Below are 20,503 nucleotides of genomic sequence, written 5' to 3'. Positions count from 1 at the left end.
CAGAGCCCAGCAGATAGCTATTTTCATGAAGTTTTATTATTGCTTTTGTGCTTATTGTAAGCAGCCTTTGACTCAGCCCTGTCACACAAGTACTGATCTCCATGAAATGGAGGCCAAATATTTCCTTTCATTTTTTGATATGACACTCATGGTAACAACACAAAGGAATTTACTTAAACACCACCTAGCTAACCATTGCAGTGTCTTACTAGCAAGGTAATGATGGGTTTGTGTGGTCATGGGCAGATTCAGATGGAACAACAACTCAGAGATGTTTAATACTAACTCAATTTCTAGGTGCCATGAAAGCCACAAGAAACCCTGCTTCTTCACTGCCCAGCACACTAGGTATATCACACTGCTCCTACATCATCATGTGCTAAACAGAAAAACCTAGTGAATCACAATAGCTTCCAAATTCAAGGACAAAAGGCAACTGTAGCTTCATTCCCTGAAACTTGTAGGATGATGATTAGCAATGACCAACATCTGGTTGCTATCAAATCACACATTAAGGATCATAGGAAAGCATCAACGGAACTAGAAGTATCTGGTGTCTCTATCTTACAGTACTGCAATTGGGGAAAAAAAAACCAACCCTCAGTCTCCAATAAAGCTACCCACAGCAGGACCAAAAGATATAGCAGGAATTAATACTCTACCAGACAGATATAAAGGAGCCCCAGAGAGCAAAAATCATGACTCTGGATTTGCATTTCAGGGTGACTTCGTAGCTAAAAATAAATTCCAGCAATATCTGGCAACAGATTTTTTTTTACCCCTCCTCACCTAGTTCCTGCCATCAGCAGGAACTAGGAAAAGGAGTTGTGCAAACAGAAACTAAGCCAGGCATACACAACTGCTATAAGGAGGCCCACATATAGTTTACTCCATCTTAGTCTTTTCCTTGCCAGAATACCTTGCTGCCTCTACAGGAGCATTAAGCACCATGCACAAAACAACTTCACTGATGCCAAATGGATTCTCTTTTCTCGGGATAACCAAGGCCAGCAGCAAGGAGCACGGCACCTGGCTAATGCAGGGCCGTAGTAACTGCTCCTTTCCCCAGGAGCTCTCACTGTGCAGCTCCCAATGGGGAGCCCAGAAGAGGAAAATCTCTCCCAGCTTACATCACAGCTTCCTCAGATCGGCTCTGAAAGGGAAGGAAAGCTATTCATGTTGGGGAGGCTTAGCCCGCACCAAGGGCGATTTGCATGAAAAAAGCCTGGTGCAAAAAAAGACTGCACCAAGGTGTAAGGCTACGAGTGATAAACTCAGCTTCTAGATGGCTTATTTTGACAAGTTGTGAACCTTTTCAGAGCCCTACTTAACATTAGGCTGTGCAGTGAGAATCAAGAGATGCAGATCGGTTTTCCGTGTCATTATGGTTGTTCCAAAGTGAAAACCGGCGTTCTGCATTTGACAGCACACTGTTATGGGGCAGGATGGCTTTAAAGGACACATATTGCACAATGATTCCTTTCAAGCGCCGTGTATTGGCAGACTTCCATCGCTTGCAAACAAGAAGTTTGACCTAGTGGAATGAACTTGCCTAGAATTTAAGATCTCATTAAAATATATAGTTACTGTTCTTCATTATTGCAAGAAGCTTAAAATAAGAAGGCAAGGTAAGTTAAAAGCTCCCAGCAACTCTCTCTGGCCATGCAAGCCTGCTGCAGCATTTATATCACTTTCAAAATTGGAGAGACAATTTTGATTCGGATCACTTTTGCTCCTCGTGTTCAGCACATAGAAAGACCCCAGACCTGTGAAACTTGCAAAAGCAAAGGTTGAAGGAGGTGCAACAGTGGGGGTATATGGGCTTTGGCTGTAACAGAGAACTAGGAGGGGAGCCAGAAAAGGACCTTAAGCCACTGATGAGACAAAACAAGAGCTATAGAACTTTTGAAGTTTGTTTAATCCCCTTCCCACTCCCCCACCCCCTCTCAAAAAAACAAAACAAAACAAAAAATCCAACAACCCCAAACAACAAAAACAAGCCACCCAAAAAATCACAGTCAGATTTGAGAGTAAGCCCTTCTGGAAAACAGAAGATCTCCCTTTCCCTTCATCCTTGGGTCTCCAAGGTAAGGATGTACTTAACTGAACACTTCCCTAATTACATCTCGGTTCTTTTCTTGCTGATGGCTAGCATCTTTTTATATGCTGCCTTAGCTACCTGAATAGTCAAAGACTTGCAGCTTTCTTTATCTATGGCATATCACCTTCTGGCAGACAGAAAAGGCAACAGCTAGGAAAAGTCTTTAAAGTTAAGAAAGATACAGCAGCCAATACTGCGCTTACAGCAGCTGAAAACTGGATCAGTAGATAGAACTGAGGAACATAGCTCTCATATATTAGGATTCCCTAAACAAGGAAACCATAGAAAAATAAAAGTATATGGAAAAGCATGAAGAAATGCTTAGTATTGCACAAATTATATTTCTGCTTCTCAAAGTTAAGCATAACTGCCATAATATGAAAGAAGGCACAAACTTCCTACGTTTTGCCAGGAAGTATTGCTTAAGTTAGCAGAAGATGAATCTGCAGAAAGCCAACTGCTGAAGTTTTCACCCTAGAGCAAAGTACGGGAAGAGAAAAGTCACAGGACAAGAAATGGAACTTACATTATGTTTGTTTCTCAGAGATGACAAATAGTGAGCCAGGAACAAATTCAAAGTTAAGAGGGAAGCAGAGAGTGACCATGAACAGCTGACCCAGAGAGTACATCCAAAGGCTTCATCTGGCCATTTTTTCTGGACATTTCATGGTCACAGACTACCCCGATAATACAAAACAATGGTGAAAGCAGATTCCATTCATCCCATGAATAATCCTGCAGTTTGATAACTCCTTGTGACTGTCTTCTCTCTCCATTCCCCAGCTTCCTTGGTTTGATATATTTTTATCTGTGCTTCAGTAAACAATACAACTCTTAGTCTTTCAAGGTTTATTTTGGTTAATTCTTTGTTTTTAATGTCTTGGCTATTAAAGTCTTGTCTATAACATGCTCCTTCAGAACAAGAAATGCTACCAGAAAACGTTTTCATTAAGTATATTGACACCATGCCTTTCAGTCATACTTATTCCAGTAAGCTGTCATTTGATTGTAAAATATCTTGGGTACAGAAACAGTTTGATCTGACACGTTCAGAAGTTGTTTAACCTAGAGGCCAGTGGCTAACAGGTCTAACTGCACCCCAAGAGGTAGAAGACAGACACTGCAAAGGGTCAGAAGACCCTGTTCCCTTCATTGTAACTAAGTTCTGTGACAAGCACATACCTATTGTGCTCTAACAACTACTTAGCTAGGACAAATGCTGATAGTTAAGAGTACATCTAGACTACTTTTATAAAGCAAGGAACACAGTGTGCTTCAGTAATTCATCATTAGATGCAAATCACTGTTTACAACATGAGCAGACAAAGTTTAGAACTCAACATTTGGACAGAGCAGAACAATGCCCTTCTTATCTCTACAGAAGTGAAGGCTCATTAGCACTTGTTCTGAAGGAGGAGAAATGTTTGATTTTTGAAATTCTGTATTGGTGCAGTTCACAAAGAACTTCCCCCCCAACCAAGACTGATTTATTGCTGCTTATAACATTACATAAAATATTTTCTACCCAGAAGCTAAACAGAGTTCCTTTAAGACTGTATGCTGGAAGACAGAGAAAGACCACTGTTCTAGATGCTGCTCACCACGCTACATCACCACCTGCCATTTTCACCTATTTCTGTCACGGTACATCCAGCCAGGCCAGATGAGCAAGGATGATACTCAGTGGGGTGAAACTTAATACCTCTTTCTGTCTGCTCAGTAGTACAGCCTCATGCTCTCATCTGTTCCTCACCCCACCCTTTTCTTTTTAAGGAAAAAAGGGAACAACACTTATTTTTTTTTTGTCCTATAAGGCAGCTTTTCTCCTCCAAAAAGTCCCCCAACCCTTCCTTCTCTGCTTTTCTGGCTTCTCGGACTACTTAACCACAACCATGCTGGGACAGGCCTCCTGGAAGCTATCTGCCGAATTGTCTGGAGCTGCTCTTCTTAGATCAGCCCTACACCATTCACTCACGGGTTCCCACCTTCAAGCCACATTTGCCTCTCCTTCACATGTTTCCTCTCCTTCCAGGTCACTCCTTAAGTTTTTCATCACAGTCTAAATCCTGCCATAAGAGCCATTTATGACAGACAGCGGAATTACTTAAAACGTACTCCAAGCATAGGGACAGAGGGTCAGTGAGAAACTTGCTTCAGAATCATCAGCCTCCGAACTGCAGCCTCTAAGATACATCCTGTCCCCACCTTCAGTGTGCCAGTGGAACAGACATATCTGTGTTCCCCACCAGATCAAGGCTTTCAGCCAGAACAGAGCACTTATCTTTTTCCCTCCTTTACTGTTGATAAAACCATTTGGATGCAATGTTATCAGAGGGAACATCTGACATTCTTCCATTCGTTTCTTTTAACCTAAATACATTCATCCCAAATATTGCTATTTCCTTCTCTAAAGCTTGTACTTTGACACTCACAGTGACAGCAGTTAACCATCTGCCCTTCACAGTGTTCAAACATTTTCGTTCTCCGCCTGCACAGCAGAAAGCCATGTGTATTACAAAACACCATCCTTACAGTGCAGCGTCTTTTATAGATACTGAGACAGGATATTCACTGTATTCATCCCTAATCTATTCAAATAGGTCACCCAGAGTTCACAACGCTACACAACCCCTACCAGATAGGGTATCTGGAACACAGTATTTTCTCAAGTACTTTGAAAAAGCATGGAAAGTGCTTTTTTGAAAAATCAGATTTAAGCAACATGTAAGTCAGAATCTTGTGCTTTCCTGATTTATATTCGCGTTTAGGTGTGACACCACATTTGTTAAATGCTTTTCTAATTGTTCACATCTTAAAGGAATAGGAAGAAAAAATGGCAGAGAAAACATCACAATACTTTAGCCACTGGCATCAGGTCCCTACTCTTGAAAGCATGTTAACACACAGAATCAAGCGCAAAGATTTGCTGGCTGCAATTCCTTCCATCCAGATGAGTGGAGCTGTTGCTGCTGACTTTTAACAGGACGGGCACAGGGATGAACATGCAAACTGCTGAGCCTTAGAGATTGCATTCGTTAAGTTTTAGGAAAAAGGCTATTAATGACATCCTTAGAGACATGGGTGCATGTTTCCTTACAATGAACATCATGGAAAACTGTCAAGCCTGCTGAATACATGAGCAAGTCAAACGGAACAAAGCTATCAATCCCCTCTCACACACCCCGGCACTTTCCCAGAGTGGAGGAACAGGTCAGGTTTGCTACAAAGCACCCACTGAGTGGTTCTCACACAGCTTCACTCACAGAAGTGGCAGGAGTCCATCTGTGAGTCCTGTGCAGGTATTCCAAGTTTATAATTCAAAACACTTCTTCCAGTCTCCAGCCTTGAATATCCACCACAGGGCTCCAGCTCTCTCATCTATTATTTGCAGCTGTTTAAAAATTTCTGCAGATCAAGTCACAAGTCTTTAATTGTTCAGCAGGTTTACGTCACAATAATTTAGTGAGCTCTAGTTAGGAGTCTTACCTTTAAAATAATTGAATACAGTTCACAGAGAACACTGTAAGCCAGCATGGCTAGCAGCAGTGAATTACAACAAAGGCTCATTTTCATCACCAGCTCAAGCACTTTTGACTCTTAAGACATGACCTCTATTCAAGTTAGGATTGCTCTTTAAACTCATTAAGCTACTTTCCAGGACACACTATGTCAGAGTACTTCATCACAATTTCTGAATATGTGCCTTGAGAGAAACTTTCCAACAGATGATGCAGCAGGAGAAAAGTGCCTGAGGATATTCAGCTCTTTGGCTCCTTGATCAGACTCCTCAGAGTAATACGGTCATCACAAAAACATTCTGCAACACTGACTCAATAGTATTTCAACATTTAAATGTCAGACGTGGATAAAAGCAGCATTGTGCAAAAGCTCTAACAACTGTTATTTTAGAAAGTGCTTTATCAGACATTACCAAAGCTGTACTTCTAAACAATGCTGTTTTCTTGTTTCGCTTGCATGCTCTAATGCTCCCCAGACAGAATATTTCTAGTAGGCAGCCCTGTGAAAGGACTCACTTCAAGGTGACAGCCATTTTACATTCAACACATGGTTACTTGCAAATGTGACGCACCGATCTCTGAACGTCTTGTGCCAGATAGGAGGACACCTATAGATCAACTAATGCATTTAGGTATCCCCGTTAGAAATACCTTGCTCAGCCCATCTTAATGGATGTTCTTCTGCAGCAGAAAGACACCCCAGGGTACACCTCCCTCCCCATTCTGCTGTGACCAGCCCCAGACCAGCCCCAGCCTCACCACCAGATATCTGCTCCATCCATGCCACACACTCCTCTGGAAAAGCAAGGATAGAAAACTATGCAGCTTTGAACTGTTAGAGGCATTTAACAGAAGTCCTCTGAAGTGTTCTGGCCATGGGCTGGGGGCAGGGGGAAGGAGGGCATGACACCCACCCCATAACAAGGGCCACTGTGCTCAGCCTGTGGGACTGGTACCTACATGCCCCCCATCCCAACCAGTGCTGAGTATTCCCAGCCAAGTAGGCAGTCTGGGATGCCTGAAATGGCTGACAACACATCTCCCATACATTTCAATGTCTACCACATCCATCTGCTGGGAGAAATCCTTAAGTTAAGGGTTATCCTGATACTGGCACACTCAGCTGCTTTGTGTGACATGATTTATACTATATGTTCTGCTGCTCTTTCCTACCCCTTTAAAAGCAGCCTTCTGAAGTGTGAGACTTAAATCTAAAAGATAACTAAAAGAAAATAAAAATGAAATAAGTAGCAGAGAAAGGTCAGGGACTTTGTTCAGCTTCCAAACGAAACTGAGAAGTGGAAGACCTAAAGCCAATATAAGGAAGTAATTCCTTCAGCATCCTGTTAGCAATTCAGCCAAGAGTTCAGTCCCCCCTCCCCCCTATCTTTGTTTACTTCTTTTATCCAAAGAACTAAACCTCCTGATACCCACCAAAAGCACACAGCATTTGGTTTAACCCAATTTAATGTTTACTGTAGTTTTATACTCTCCTGTTTAAAAGGAGGCTACTTTTTGTACTGTTTTTAAAGTTTTCTGGAAGACCAGAAAGCCACTCTCATATCAGTTTTATTTTCAACATCTGTAGGGCAGCAAGAATAAGAGTAGAGGTGCTAGAAGACATTTGATCCTCCTTGAAAACACTCAGATGGTCCTTGCACTGTCTTTTAACCCTACTCCCAGCTATTCCCATAAGTAAGAGAAAGTTGAAGACTCAGAGTACATCCTGTACTTCCTTGTTTTACATTTTTTCTTGCTGCTGAACTATAAGCCTTTATAATGCTGCAGGCATGCAAATTTTTAATAACAGCCACCCTTCTCATATCTTGAGTTACAGGAGAGGCCACAGAGCACACAAATCATTAATAATTAATCTAATCATGTTACCAAAGTACCAGCTAAGCAGGATCTTCAGAGAAGATCCAATTGCTCCAGTGTCACTCAGTTCACAGACAGCATAGAAACAGAATATCCAGAGAGCCTTGTGAACTCTGCCTTGCGAAAAGGGGCTTCTTTTCAACACGTGGACATCGGCTGGAAGTACTGGATAGGTGTCTCATCAGAACTACAGAATTAATGAGAATTCAGCACTGCAATTAAGGTGTTTATGTTTTTAGAAAGTCTGTGAAGCAACAACAGAGTTTGACCACAGGTTTTGAAATTTAATGACAAATAAGAAAGGAAAAGTCTTTATTTATAAAAGAACCGATCCAAATGTGTCTGTAGTACAGAAAAGGCCAAACAAATTGCATCAAATAGTCATTTGCCAGTGTAAAGATTTTGGCCTTGATTTTAGAAAGCAGAACCAATATAAACAACAGCTCTGATGATCCTTGTGAATAACCAGTGCTGCAGCAGCCCTTCACAGATTCCAGAGGTCTCAATTCAGCAGCAGCTGCCACCTCTTGCTTCTTCCTGGACATCTCATGTTATTAAAGGTCTGTCCTGTTACATGCTCTAGTTACCCCTGTTTTGCTAGTCTTTTTTGCACTAGAACAAAGATGTTTTTTTTTCTTAGATATACTCAAAGATCTAAAAGAAATCTACTCTTTGACATGTTGTCCTAAAAAGTAAAGTAATTCCTGCTGCCATTCAAAACACTACTGCCACCTCAGCCCATAAACAGTGCAACTAAGTTGGCTCCTACTGGTCACAAGCACTGAGGACTCCGGTGGACCACACTTTACCTAGCAATAACCTTCTGACCATACATAACTTTTAGAATGGACTTTAGATGTTAGAAGATCAAGAATTCTGCACTTCCTGTCTCTCCTTTACACCATAAGAATGTATAAGCCCTGGTGTAGATAATACCTCCTGGAATAAATTCCTGCTTTAAAAGTATGTTCTCTCCCATTACTTCTCATAAGACAGAATAATACATCAGCAACCATCATGTGATACCATTTTAGCCTTGAGGAAGTGAAGGTTGAAATTGAAATCACAACATAAATGTATTTATTTAGCAGCAGGTCAAGGTCTCTGTCTGGGGGACAGAAAGCAGCAAGAATGTTAAGAAAGTATCTGCCAGCTTCATTAACTGAATACAGAGATATGCCAGTATCACCCAGTACTTTACTCTCATGTTTCCCAAGACTCCAACTAAAGTGTAAATCCTCCTAAAAGATGATAGTGGCTATGATGTTTATAGCTGTCCACATTAAGCTAATCACAAGGTTAGGTTGGCTGTCTTGGGGTGGAAAACAGGAAGAAGGGGAAAACCTAAAAAACATTCTAAAAGCAAAAATCAGCGTATAGACCTTTCACAGCCATTGATACTTAATCAGAAAATGTTTTCCCCATCCGAGGACTGTGATCAGCACAATGCAAAGTTTTGATTTTTGCTTTAGAAAACAGCTATGAGAAAGCACAGCTCAGTTAATGGGCGTATCGAGTTGATTGATCCTGTTTTCTGATGAGCATCCGCAGAACAGGGAAGTCCTAAAACCCAGCTCCAGTCACGAACCTCCTTGAACTCTGTTCCAAGCAGCACAGCTGAGACAAGGATCTGGCACTCCACCAAACACACTGCAAAGCAAATCCCACATGGCTAGATACGCATTGCATAAAGGCAGACACGTTCAAGTGAAATGTTCTGTGCTTTCCTGTGGCTATGGTAAGAGAGGTAATGCAATCTGTGGTTGGGAAGTTCTCAGTAAGGGAAGGCAGCTCAACTCATAACACTCACCAGTTCCAGCTTATTTCAGAGCTTTCTTTCTCTACCAGAGAAAAGAAGCTTGGCACAACCTGTACATGTTTGATGTGTATCTTGGTATTTACTCAATCTAGAGGAACTTACTCAACAGACAGGCTTTAAAGGCACTCCCCTACTACAGACTGTACCTTAGTATACATTCAATGCTTTCTATAGGACCCGTGGTGAGTCCTTTGGGTGGGCAAAGCCCACCTGCAAAGGGGCCAGGAGAAAGGCAGCCTATAGAAAGTTTTCCATCACTCCAGTGCACCACTCCTTTCCCTTCTTACTCTTAGAATCATGGCATCCCAGCCCACAAGAGGGTCAGCCACACCACACAGCTTGGCACCTTGCTAAGGACACATTCAGTGCTACTGAGGATGTCACTGATGAAGACATAGAACATCAGTGCCAGTACTGACCCCAAAGGACACCACTTCCACTGCTTCTCCCTGTTGCTGACCACTTCAAAGTTAGCACATTAGATTCCTGGGCTTATCCATGCCATAACAGCAAAATCTCTGCACAGCAGAGGTGCCTGAGTACAGCTGCAACTCTCCCACTTTCACATATGAATTCTGCTTATGCCACTATGACAGGCAGATGTTTAGGCTGCAGAATGAGAGGCACTGAAAAGTACTGCTATAAAGGTAAGTTACATCACAGAGCTCATTTTACACCTTTATTTACTACATCTAACTTTATAATGCCACAAATCTCATTGGCAGTGATCAAATTTTAGGAATAGATAACATGCAATAGATGGCCGAAGAGTTCAAGCTGTCAGACTAGAATTATCATTTTCCTTGAGGGGCAAAAAGCACCAGTAACCAAAAGGCTTAACAACCCAGGTGGGAGCAATCAGAACCAGAATCAAATCCAGGCTCTCATCTCCACTGCCACATAAAGCAATATGAACAGTCCACTTCTGCACCTCAAACCTTTATAATACATATTTACAATTGCAAGTCTATGATCTTTCTTCCCAGGGCAGGCTACATATTTGTCCTCTGAGTACCTGGGAAGTTACACATGCAGTTAAACATCATCCTGCCAGAACAAATGCACACTGATTATTCACTTGTCAACACTTCTCTTTGACTCAAAATGAAATCCTGCAAGATTTTCCTGTTCAAGCTGGTAGAGTTGTTACACCTGCAACTAATGGAAGACTGCTTCTGAGCCTGGACCTGTCTTGGACTTACAGCTACTGAAGCTGTGTGAATCCCTTCCTAGGATATCAACCCTATTAATTTCCTGCCCCTTCCCCAGCTTCAAAACCTCATGACATTTTGTCTCTTTTTCTGAAATCAATTTTAGGCTTTAGTCATCAAGAAGGATGCAAAATATGTAGTAAAAACCAGGCAGTACACCAAGTGAAAGTGACCAGGGACATGTATTGATGCTATTAGGAACTCAACTGCTATCTCCCTTCTTTATCCTGTGGCTAGTGCATGGATATTTTAGTCCATTATTTACTTCTTCATGAATAGAAACAAGTACTTTCATTGATTACTTTCTCATCTACACTGGTCTTTAAGAAATCCCCCTATCACCTCATGCAAAACAAGAGCCTTAGCAAAGAATACTTTTTGTTTGGGCTTTGAAGAAAGCACTCCTTTGCACATGCAGTTAAGTAAGTTTAATTAAGTTGAACTGTCTCAAGAAAACATGCAAGTAACTGAACCTGGCTAAAACAGCAAATATATCACTTATATTTTCCAAATAAATTCTTGGCTTAGAGAATCTTTTCCCATCGGTGTTAGATGTGGGATAGAAGAAATTACCCTGAAACCTCCCCCATGCTGCATGACAAAGTGCATGAACAACAGGAAGAAGAAAAAAAAAAAAAATCAAGCAAAAAGTGAAGCACCAATGACTGTTTTTACAGCCCTAACTTAAACATGGTGACAAGAACTTGAGGGTTTTATTTGGCCTCAAACAGAAGCCTGCACACCAGCACTCATGCTGTGATTTCGCACTGTGATTTGTTCCATCATTAACATGCCAGGTTTCAAAAGTCTTGCCGGCTGTCAGATGTGTAGGAACAGCACACAACTTACTCAGCAAACAGTGTAGGACTACCCAGTGTTTTACAGGAACAGTTAAATCTTCCAAAAAGACCAAAAGATGAATCAGTATCTTTCCACCTGCAAAGCTACTGTCACAGGTTCTTTCCAACAGTAACTTCATAGGGTTGCCTTGAACAAGAAATCTACATCACCCTGCACAGCTCAGCCCTAAGCTTTCCTTTGCCATAGCCAACAGGACAGACGTGGGAGTTCTGGCTGGTGACATGCAAGGAGCCCCATCTCAACATCCTCCTGCAGCCTGCTTCCCTATTACTTGGTAAGCTGCCTACAGTGCCCTGATGATTCAGCTACTACTGATACCTTAATGAGGCCCCCTCAGGTTACATTAATATTAACTAGGAACACACAGGGTGCAGAACAAGGCCATCTGATCTGACAGGCAGCTAGGCTCATGGGTGGAGCATAAAGGCAAGTTTGCTTCTGAGTCTCTCCACAGATAATCTACATTGCAGCAGAGAGAAAGTAAAGAAGAAATGAAAGTTCCATGTGCTATCGTGGTGAAGCTGATCTTAAAACTGCACCAGTATGCAGGTGCCAGCCCAGAGCTAGATTCAAACTGGTCACTTCTCTATTAAAAACAAAAGCTGCTTTTTACAAGAGGGTACCGCCTAAAACAAAAGGAAAGCTTTAGGAAAGAGCTGGTTCTGAAATGACTGTACTATTGCTTCCAATGCATGTTGTAGGTTAAGTGCTATACAGCGTAGTGTCCAAAAAAACAAAGGTCACATCCATCATTACTCAGCAGCATTATCTGACAACTATACAGACAGAGCAGTGACCCATAACATGCAGGAATTACCTCAACATCCCAATGAGCAGGTCAATGCCTGCTGTACAGAAACAGGAGTTCTCTCATAGCAGCACAAAGGTTTTCCCCTCCTTCAGATCTTAGCAGTAAGACTTTTCATATGCAAATATTGCTATCCAAGCAATTATTTGGATGGATTGATATCACAGACACTGCAAGTGAAAACTGCCAGTTGTATGACTATCTGGAACAAAAATATGCTTAACACAGTAGCCCACAATCTGCTTAGTGATAAGTATGCTTCCTGATCAATAACTCCGAGTAAGGCTATTTCACAGACAGGTATATCACTGCCTATACAGCCAAATAGGATTCTTCCAAGAATTTAATTTCATGAAGCATCACGCTTCCAAACATTTGGCCTTCACAGAGCTGATGCTTGCTGCTCTATTAGACACAAGGGAGAGAAAACCCAAAGTTCATAATCTACCAGATATCAATGGCTGCTACTGTGTGAAGAATGGCTTATGATGAACCTACAGACTGGGTTACCAGGAGGTATCTTAACATTTGCTGCTTGTAGTCAGCTAGTCATACAGACTTATTACAATTTTACACATTTGTCTCTAAGCACAAAACTCTAAAGACTTTTAGTAGCATGAAAGTGACTGAAAACAAAGCATCTGAATCATCTGAATTGCATTGATTCACACATGAGCTCCCAGGGCTGCACAGGTACTACTGCCTAAACATAAAGAAACAACAGCAGGCAGCCTGGCCAGCCCTCTTTTTATGCCAAGCCTTCATACAGTTTTTCCAGAATGGGCTCCAAAACAAACACCCATGGTATCTCCATCGTGAAAAATGGCACATCTAGACTTTTCTGTGGCATAATGGTACCACAGAACTGTAAGCTTCAGCTGAACCAGTTAAGTGCTTCAGGGCTTGACCTTTTAAGCATATTAAACTGCATGTGCATTTTCTCACAACAGCTTCCAACTGTGATCTCATCAGTGACCAATACTGCAAATAGCCCTTGTAAACCAATTTAATAAAACCTACTACAACGATGGGGGCAGGTTTTGAAGTCTAAAAATGGATGATTTGATTTCCTATTGTAAAAATAAATCCTCATTCTTCTCCAGTTCCATTTCCAGATTTCTCAGAAGGCACTCCCGCAATAGTTTTACTTCCCCATCCATTCATTTTAGTGTTTCACATGAGTCCTTCTCCTGACAAATGGATAAGTAAAAAAGCAAAGAAGGAATGCTGGCAGGTATGGTTACAACATTACAGTAGCTACTGTGAAACTCTTCAGTTTGATGCAGAGAGGCAAGATGAGTAAGATGAGGCATCCAATAGTGCAAATTCAAGCATAGCACTAGAAGTTATAATTTCCAAGAAGCCAAGGTAAAGAGCATTTCCTTAATTATGGATGATAATAACCCTCATCATCCACAACAGTTTTACTGTAAACTCAGCTTGTATTATTACCAAACCTTCAATCACAGCTTAAAAACCCTCAGACCCATACTCTCATTCACAGACAGGTAAATGCATAACTGCACAGAGACAAGCAACAGCAAAAGCCAAACTTGAGGCAAAATCTGAGATAATCTTTGGACAGGAGGATTTTGTAGCAAGTTTTACCTGTTAGAATCTGCCACGTTAGAATACGGCAACAGTGTGCAGCATAACTGTTACTCATCCCCTATCTTTATCTTTTAAAGGAAAAAAATTCCTAAACAACACTGCAAAGGTATTCATATAACTACTGGTGAGACTCTAAGCATCCATGTTTACATTGCTCGAAGGAAGAAAATCCTTATTCTTGGTTTTATTCATCTCAGGAATTTAAAGACATTGGAGACTGTTCATTTGCCCTTTATGTCTTCAGTAAGCAATAAATTTTCCTTAAAGACAAAAGTAATAAACCCATGAACAATGAAAGCCATTATTTGTCCTCAGATGTGTGATTTTAGGCAGAAAAGAACCAGCAGTCTAAAAGGACAGAATGTTTTTTGATTTTTTTTTATTCCCAGTATGAAATACAACACCCTTCTCTAACAATACTGATCTCTACAGGTACTACAAGCCTACTCATTGTGTTCAAAAAACAATTTCCTATGCTGTATACTTATAGCAGATATTGTGCCTAGCACAGAAGGTACTGTTTGCAGAATACCTGCAGCAGAATTCTTGTTTCGTGTTAAACTGAGATAGTTTTTATTAAAGTCAGTTAAAGTGAGTGTGCAAACAGAGGTCTAGAAAGCAGCTGAAAGCATAAATCCATCATTTTCATTAACTTTGGCATTTTGAAATTTTACTATAAAACAATATTTTGATTACAGATGTTGCCAGAGAGCATAGCTCCTAAGGGTTAGTATTGTACATAAAGCCATATTTTGCCCCAATCCTCTGCTAACTATTGTTTATTTCTGTATTCATTCCTTTACAGTATGAGTCAAAATGAATTGCTTGCAAACTGCTGCTTAGCTGTTTCTGCAGCTACCAAGTGAATGAAAAAAATACCCTGCTTTATTATTTTCAGCTGCCATAGCTATCTATGGACTGCCAAATACTAGAAGGTGCCACTCCTTTTCAGTTTTATAGGAGGCAAAGGAAAAAGAAAAAGCTTGTAGCTGTAGATAGACACCAAGTATCAGATATGCAGTTCTCTCTCCCATGTTTCACCCAGGAGGGCAATAGCTGCAGCTCCATGTGGTCTCACAGTCCAGGGTTGAAAGCACCATCCTAACAGCCCCTTCCCTGCCAGCAGCCTGGGGGGAATCTGCAGCTGCTGCCCCACTTGCTTGATTTGTACCTGAAGCACATAAGGCCCTTATCCTGACAAGGCAACCAGCACCCAAGCCTTCAAGTATTGGTCAGTCCCATTTTACCATAGCTTGAATTTTGGCTCTGCTACTCTCTGAGGTTATGTTGCTTTCCAGCACTGCTGGGTCTTTTTCAGGCTCTGTTACAAGGAGGATGCTACACTTATTGGAGTAAAAAGGCCACATTATCTGTGTGTTTCACTCTTGCACTGTCACTAGCTGCTTCCAGATCATCCCAACTCACATTACTCACTCTACTGGTGAGAAGGGACAGGAACTGCATAGCTTTAAGATGCAAACATTCCTGCTCATTTCCCCAGGTTTTCATACAGACTTTTGCTAGGGTGTTTCCACACTAGTGATAGCCCCTTCCTGGGCAAAGAATCCTGATGCAATTATTTTATCTCTCAGAAGCTGACAGTGAAGGGATAAGTTTCCCTCACTCTCCCTTCCTCCAAGGCCATACCATTCATCCAACAGCCTCCATCACCACCAGCATCACCCTCTCCCCCCTCCCAGGCAATCCCATGCTCTTCCTTGCCTGAGCAACCATCACCCTGTGTTGTAAACAAACTCAAACCACCAACAGTGAGCAGTTCCTCCTCTTGTTCATTTAAAAGAAGTTGGTTTTCCTGCCAGCTCATCACCATGTGCAGAAGGGCACCCAGCAGCACAGTGCTACTGAACTCGCTCAGCCTGTGACATTTCCCCACAGCAGTACTGCCAGAGAAGCACAAAGTGTCCTACACTGCAGCACTCATAACCCACACAGTAGCACTGGCAATTAACATTAACATTCCAAGACTTGAGATCCAGAAATGCTTCCACATACCTAACAGCCCTGGAGTTTCTAGCTAAGTGTTTGATGTGAGCCCTGTCACCAGTGAGCAAAACTATGTGATGCTTAGAATATCACTTGTAGCACAAATCCCTGTGAAATTAAATGAAAGAAATAGGAGGGGGGTGAGCAGATGCTAACTGAATTCACTAACTGTAAAAACAATATCACATTTGCTCATGAAGTTTCAGGGGTTACTTTGATTACTTATTATTCCCATCTTGTCAGAAGCCAGTAGAATGTGTAGTTGCAATAAGTAGAGGAGGAACCTTGAGTAAAAAAATCAAAGCTTGATTCAGAGTGAGGTTTCCTGAAGCAATGGAGATGAAATGGAAATGATCCTCCTCTTAGCATGCCAGGTGGAACCCTGCTGCACCCCATCCCCTCTTCCTCTTGCCAGCATTGATTCTGCTGTGACCCCTTGATCAGACTATTCAGCTCACTAAACCACTAGAAAACTAACTCAGCAAAAGAGCTGCAGATTTCCTGCCTGTGTAGCCAGCTGACTCAGCTGAGCAGGGGCAATCTCCTGCAACTGCACAGTGGGGGCAATGGGTGCACAGAGCAGGGCCAGTGTCATACCACTGCCAGAAAGGACTGTCAGCTTATACATGCAAACAAGGAAAACACTCTTCATAAAAAGAGGAAGACAGAGCAAAGGAGGTAACAATTGCCAAAGCAAATGGGACAATGCAATGAATAGGAAGATAAGAAAGGCTGACTTCTACAGCAGTGCTTGTAGGACAAGTTAAATGGCAGCAAGCTGCCCCCAGAGCTGCAGGAAAGCAGCTGTCAGTGCCAGACAGTGATTGAGGTGAGCACTATAGACTCAAAGCCCAGCGCACTCTTCTGTTTTTGATTCCTGTCTGAGATACACTGGTTTGCTCCATTCTAAGGATTCCATGATTAGCCATCACACTGATATTTCCCAGGTTTTATATCTTCTATTTGTAATTGTCAATGTAAAGCTTTCCTTTCACATACAGGAATTTCTAGGAAAGTCATCCAACTCAAGATTAAGAATAGAATGTGATCACTAGATGCAAAACAAAGTGGGATGGTCACCAATAGTAATAGGGCACTACAGAAGCAATGGAGCACAACAGCACCTTAGAAAACTCTGACCCGCCTCTGAGCGTGAAGTATACGTTCACAAATGATAATGGCAACAGTTTTGAGCTACTCCAAAAGCACAAGGATATTCCACCTTACTTTCTTGGTCTGTAATTACAAAAATATTGCTGAATTCGTCTTGAGAATTTAGAATGTGATGGTATAATTGTGTAGGAGTAATAAAATCACTCATCCTTGCGGATCAGTACAGCCACTTCACAGAAGTAAATGGGATCGATGAGTTAGAGGAGCTAAAGGAAGAGCAGAGTCCTTATCTTACTGTTCTGCCTGCACTTGCCACACACCACCACTAAAACGCTCAGCTGATACAGATCATTAACCCAGTAAGATCACAAGTGATGATCTGCCATCTTAGCAACCCAAGTCACTCCACAAAAGCACTGGCATCAAGAAGGGAGGAGGACCATGCAGCCAGGATGATAAGCATTTCCTCAGTCTGCCACACAAGCGTGATGCATCTTGTAAAACCACAGATCTAGGTTTTGACGCCCAGCTCTTGCTTTCATTGAAGCTGGTCACCACAGCAACTCTGAGGTTCTCGACTATTTAACCCTTTCTTTCAAGGAAGCTTTCCATATAAGGCATTTGTTTCTCATGCTGAAATGCTACAAATTCCAACATTAAATTGACCCAAGAAATGTTTTAAGTATCACATCAACTTCTTTATTTAAAGGCTGCATGTGACAATGTTTTCATTCACTTACCTTTTTGCTTCTTCTAAGTGACAGAGGTACTCATAAGCAATGTTCTGACGCCTCCTTTCATCCATTTCCTCCGCTGAAAGCCTTTCATCGTCCACAATAGCTGCAAACAGAGACCCACATCAAATTACACACAAGTCAGGGGTGGTTTAAAGCAGTTACTGAAAGCCTAAGCAAAGAAGAGAAACTAAGACAGTCTGTCCTCCAAGAAAGTGGTCTTTTTTGGCACTCAAACATTTAGACCACCTTTTCACTTGGAGGATGAATTCCTTGAGTTCCACTTGCTCAGACCCAGCAGGTCTCACATTTGTCTGCTACCTGATTTGGGGGCAGGAATGAATTCTCATACAGGTGAAACTATGTCTGGGAGCTGACAACTTCAGCTCACACATACTCAGAGGAGTTTGGGGACCACCCAAGTGAACACTGGGTAGAAGAGCTGCCCCTTCAGCAGCAGAGATGGAAATAAAGCACTGCAAATGCGTCTCAAGGGCAGCTTGGGAGCCAGCTGTTGTTTCAGCAAGCTGTTAACCTGCAACAGAGTGAGCTGCCTTTCACTGATGGGCCCTGTGATAAGGGCTGAAACTAAATGAAGGAGCTGTGGTATTCATACTCCTTACTGCTGAACCACATCACTTCCCATTAAGGAGCCTATTAAGAATGACTCTCTGCACATCTCCAGCTGGAAACATTCCTGATCATTAACTACTACCCCATGACTGATCTCCCCCTTTGTAGAGAACACAGGCCCTCTGTGAGCAATACTTCAATCTTTCCAGAAGTTCACATGTTTCCAACAATTAATCTGAAGGCCACTACAGTACTACTGACTTCTGTCTGACTTTCAGTCATAGCATGAGGCTTATGCTAAGGGAAACCTTCAAACGCCAGTTACCAAAATGACAGCCTGTTTGTGCTGGTGGCTGCCAGAAGAGTTTGACCTATCCTCTCTCATGCTTCCCAACCACAAATTTCAGGTCTGTGCCAGAGCTGACTGACCTACTGCTGTGTTTGTGAAGCAGAAAAGAGAGCAGACCTTGCTAGAAAACAAGACTTGTGAAGAGGATTTCTTGTAGGATCTCATCTCTGAGCAACTGCACAACTGCAGCCATGCTTGTACAAGTAAAGGGAGGGGACAGAAATGGGGCTGGGCCAGACACTTTCTGCAGAATCCCACAAGCTGAGACCATCACAAAGTATACTCCATTAAAAACAGATCTTCTCTTCTTCAAATGCCCTGTTCAACGCTTCTTTAGTTGAAATGTCATACAGATCACGCAAGCCACAAACAAGTTTTCATCATTTCCCTAGTACAACTGCCTCATTTAGTGAGTAAGCTAAATCAGCTTTCCTGAGCTGATACGAGCAATTTGGGTAAAAGACATCACGATAAAGCAAGAAGCTGTTCTTTACAGGAGTGAATATACACTGAAAGCTGAACTTAAAGAAAAAAATGCCAAGCGATCCCATCTACTTGAAAAAAAAAAAAAAAAGTCACAGTGAAATCACTTCCTCTTCATTTTGCAGCAGTGATCTTTAAAAACTTCCTTCTCCAAATGGACACGACACCCAGGACAGACCCTTTTTGCTTCAGCACAACAAGGGCCCATGTTGCCAAGCAGGAATACACTGAGTACACAAGAAATGACGCTACTCACCCACACTGGACTGAAGCTACCATACATTTGTTAATTTATCACACAGTTGCTTTGAGCTTTGTAGTTTCAGTTTTAATCATCACAAGCACTGATATCTCTCATCTTCCTCTGCTTTTAAGATGGTTCTTCCTAATTACACAGAAGTTTCATAAACTGATAAAACAAATGTCTTGCTCTGAATCTCTTTCAAGTCTGATATCTCCAATAAACATGACTCACTCTAAAAAGAGCTCTCAGATACTGTAATAAGGTCATCACTCATTATGAACTGAAACACTAGTGTGGAGGTAAACATGAGGCTTAAGTCATAAAACATTCAGCAAGGCAAACTGGCTGCAGAGCTCTGCTGTCCACATCACTGGCATACCCAGGACAGGCTGATCCCACATCCTGTCACTGTTCTGCTGGACAGGAGTCTTGGTTCCATGAGACAAGGGCAAAGTACCAGTGAGCTACATGTTCAGTGTTAATACACTACTTCATTACCTGTGCCACTGAGCTTTGGGATCAGTCTTCAGACAGCACTGCTGACCCAGAGTTACAAGCCACATGGATGATGGCAATTGCCATCCATCAGAGGAGCCCAGCCAATTGCCCTGACTTGTTATGGCCTGTCAGCTGTGATGTGACAGCTGGTATTGAGTCTGACCTTGGTCCTTTTCGAAAGACATGCAGCTTCCATTTCCTGTTCCTCTCAGCTCACACATTTACTTGCTCCCACCATTTACCTCTGCCCTCCAAACACAACTTGCCACAGTCAATCAAAGCAACATAACAGGCAGCTTATCTGAAAGTGGGAGTGAAAAACCACACAACTCACTTGATAAACATCATTCTAGGAACTTACCTGAACAACTCTAATGCTTTACAATCTAGTCTGAGAACTACACATCCACAGGTCCCTCCCATCCTCAACAAGAACATAGCAGAGGGAGCAGACCTAGCCAACTTCAAATTCTTCATTAAAATTTTTTGTGGATGATGGTCATGAAGACAGCGTGGGACTGCTGTCGCTCTGCTTACAGAGCCTTTCAGCAAGGAGGGAAAAGGACAAGAGAAGAGGACAAGTAGCTGGTAGACACTGAGAAGTGAAGATCTTTTCTAGAAGAGGTACTGTATCAGCAGCTCAGGGGTTAGAATGTCAGGCTTCTTTCCTGGCAGGTCAAAGCATCTGGTTATGTGCT

The 20,503-nt window shown here is 42.0% G+C and overlaps 1 protein-coding gene across 5 annotated transcripts in view; it reads right to left on the bottom strand.

Annotated features, from left to right (window-relative positions):
* Positions 1-20,503, bottom strand: part of IQGAP2 (IQ motif containing GTPase activating protein 2) — a 114,871-nt gene that overhangs the window by 77,600 nt on the left and 16,768 nt on the right. For all 5 annotated transcript variants that reach the window (XM_015848845.3, XM_015848847.3, XM_015848846.3 and 2 more), the window contains exon 2: positions 17,665-17,764. In XM_015848845.3, the coding sequence (XP_015704331.2) occupies positions 17,665-17,764 (100 nt within the window). The remainder of the gene's footprint in view (positions 1-17,664; positions 17,765-20,503) is intronic.

This window comes from Coturnix japonica, chromosome Z, assembly GCF_054131305.1.
Source record: "Coturnix japonica strain WE chromosome Z, WE-NBRP24, whole genome shotgun sequence".
In the NCBI taxonomy this organism is placed as follows: Eukaryota; Metazoa; Chordata; class Aves; order Galliformes; family Phasianidae; genus Coturnix; species Coturnix japonica.
This window is presented reverse-complemented; position numbering and strand designations above follow the sequence as displayed.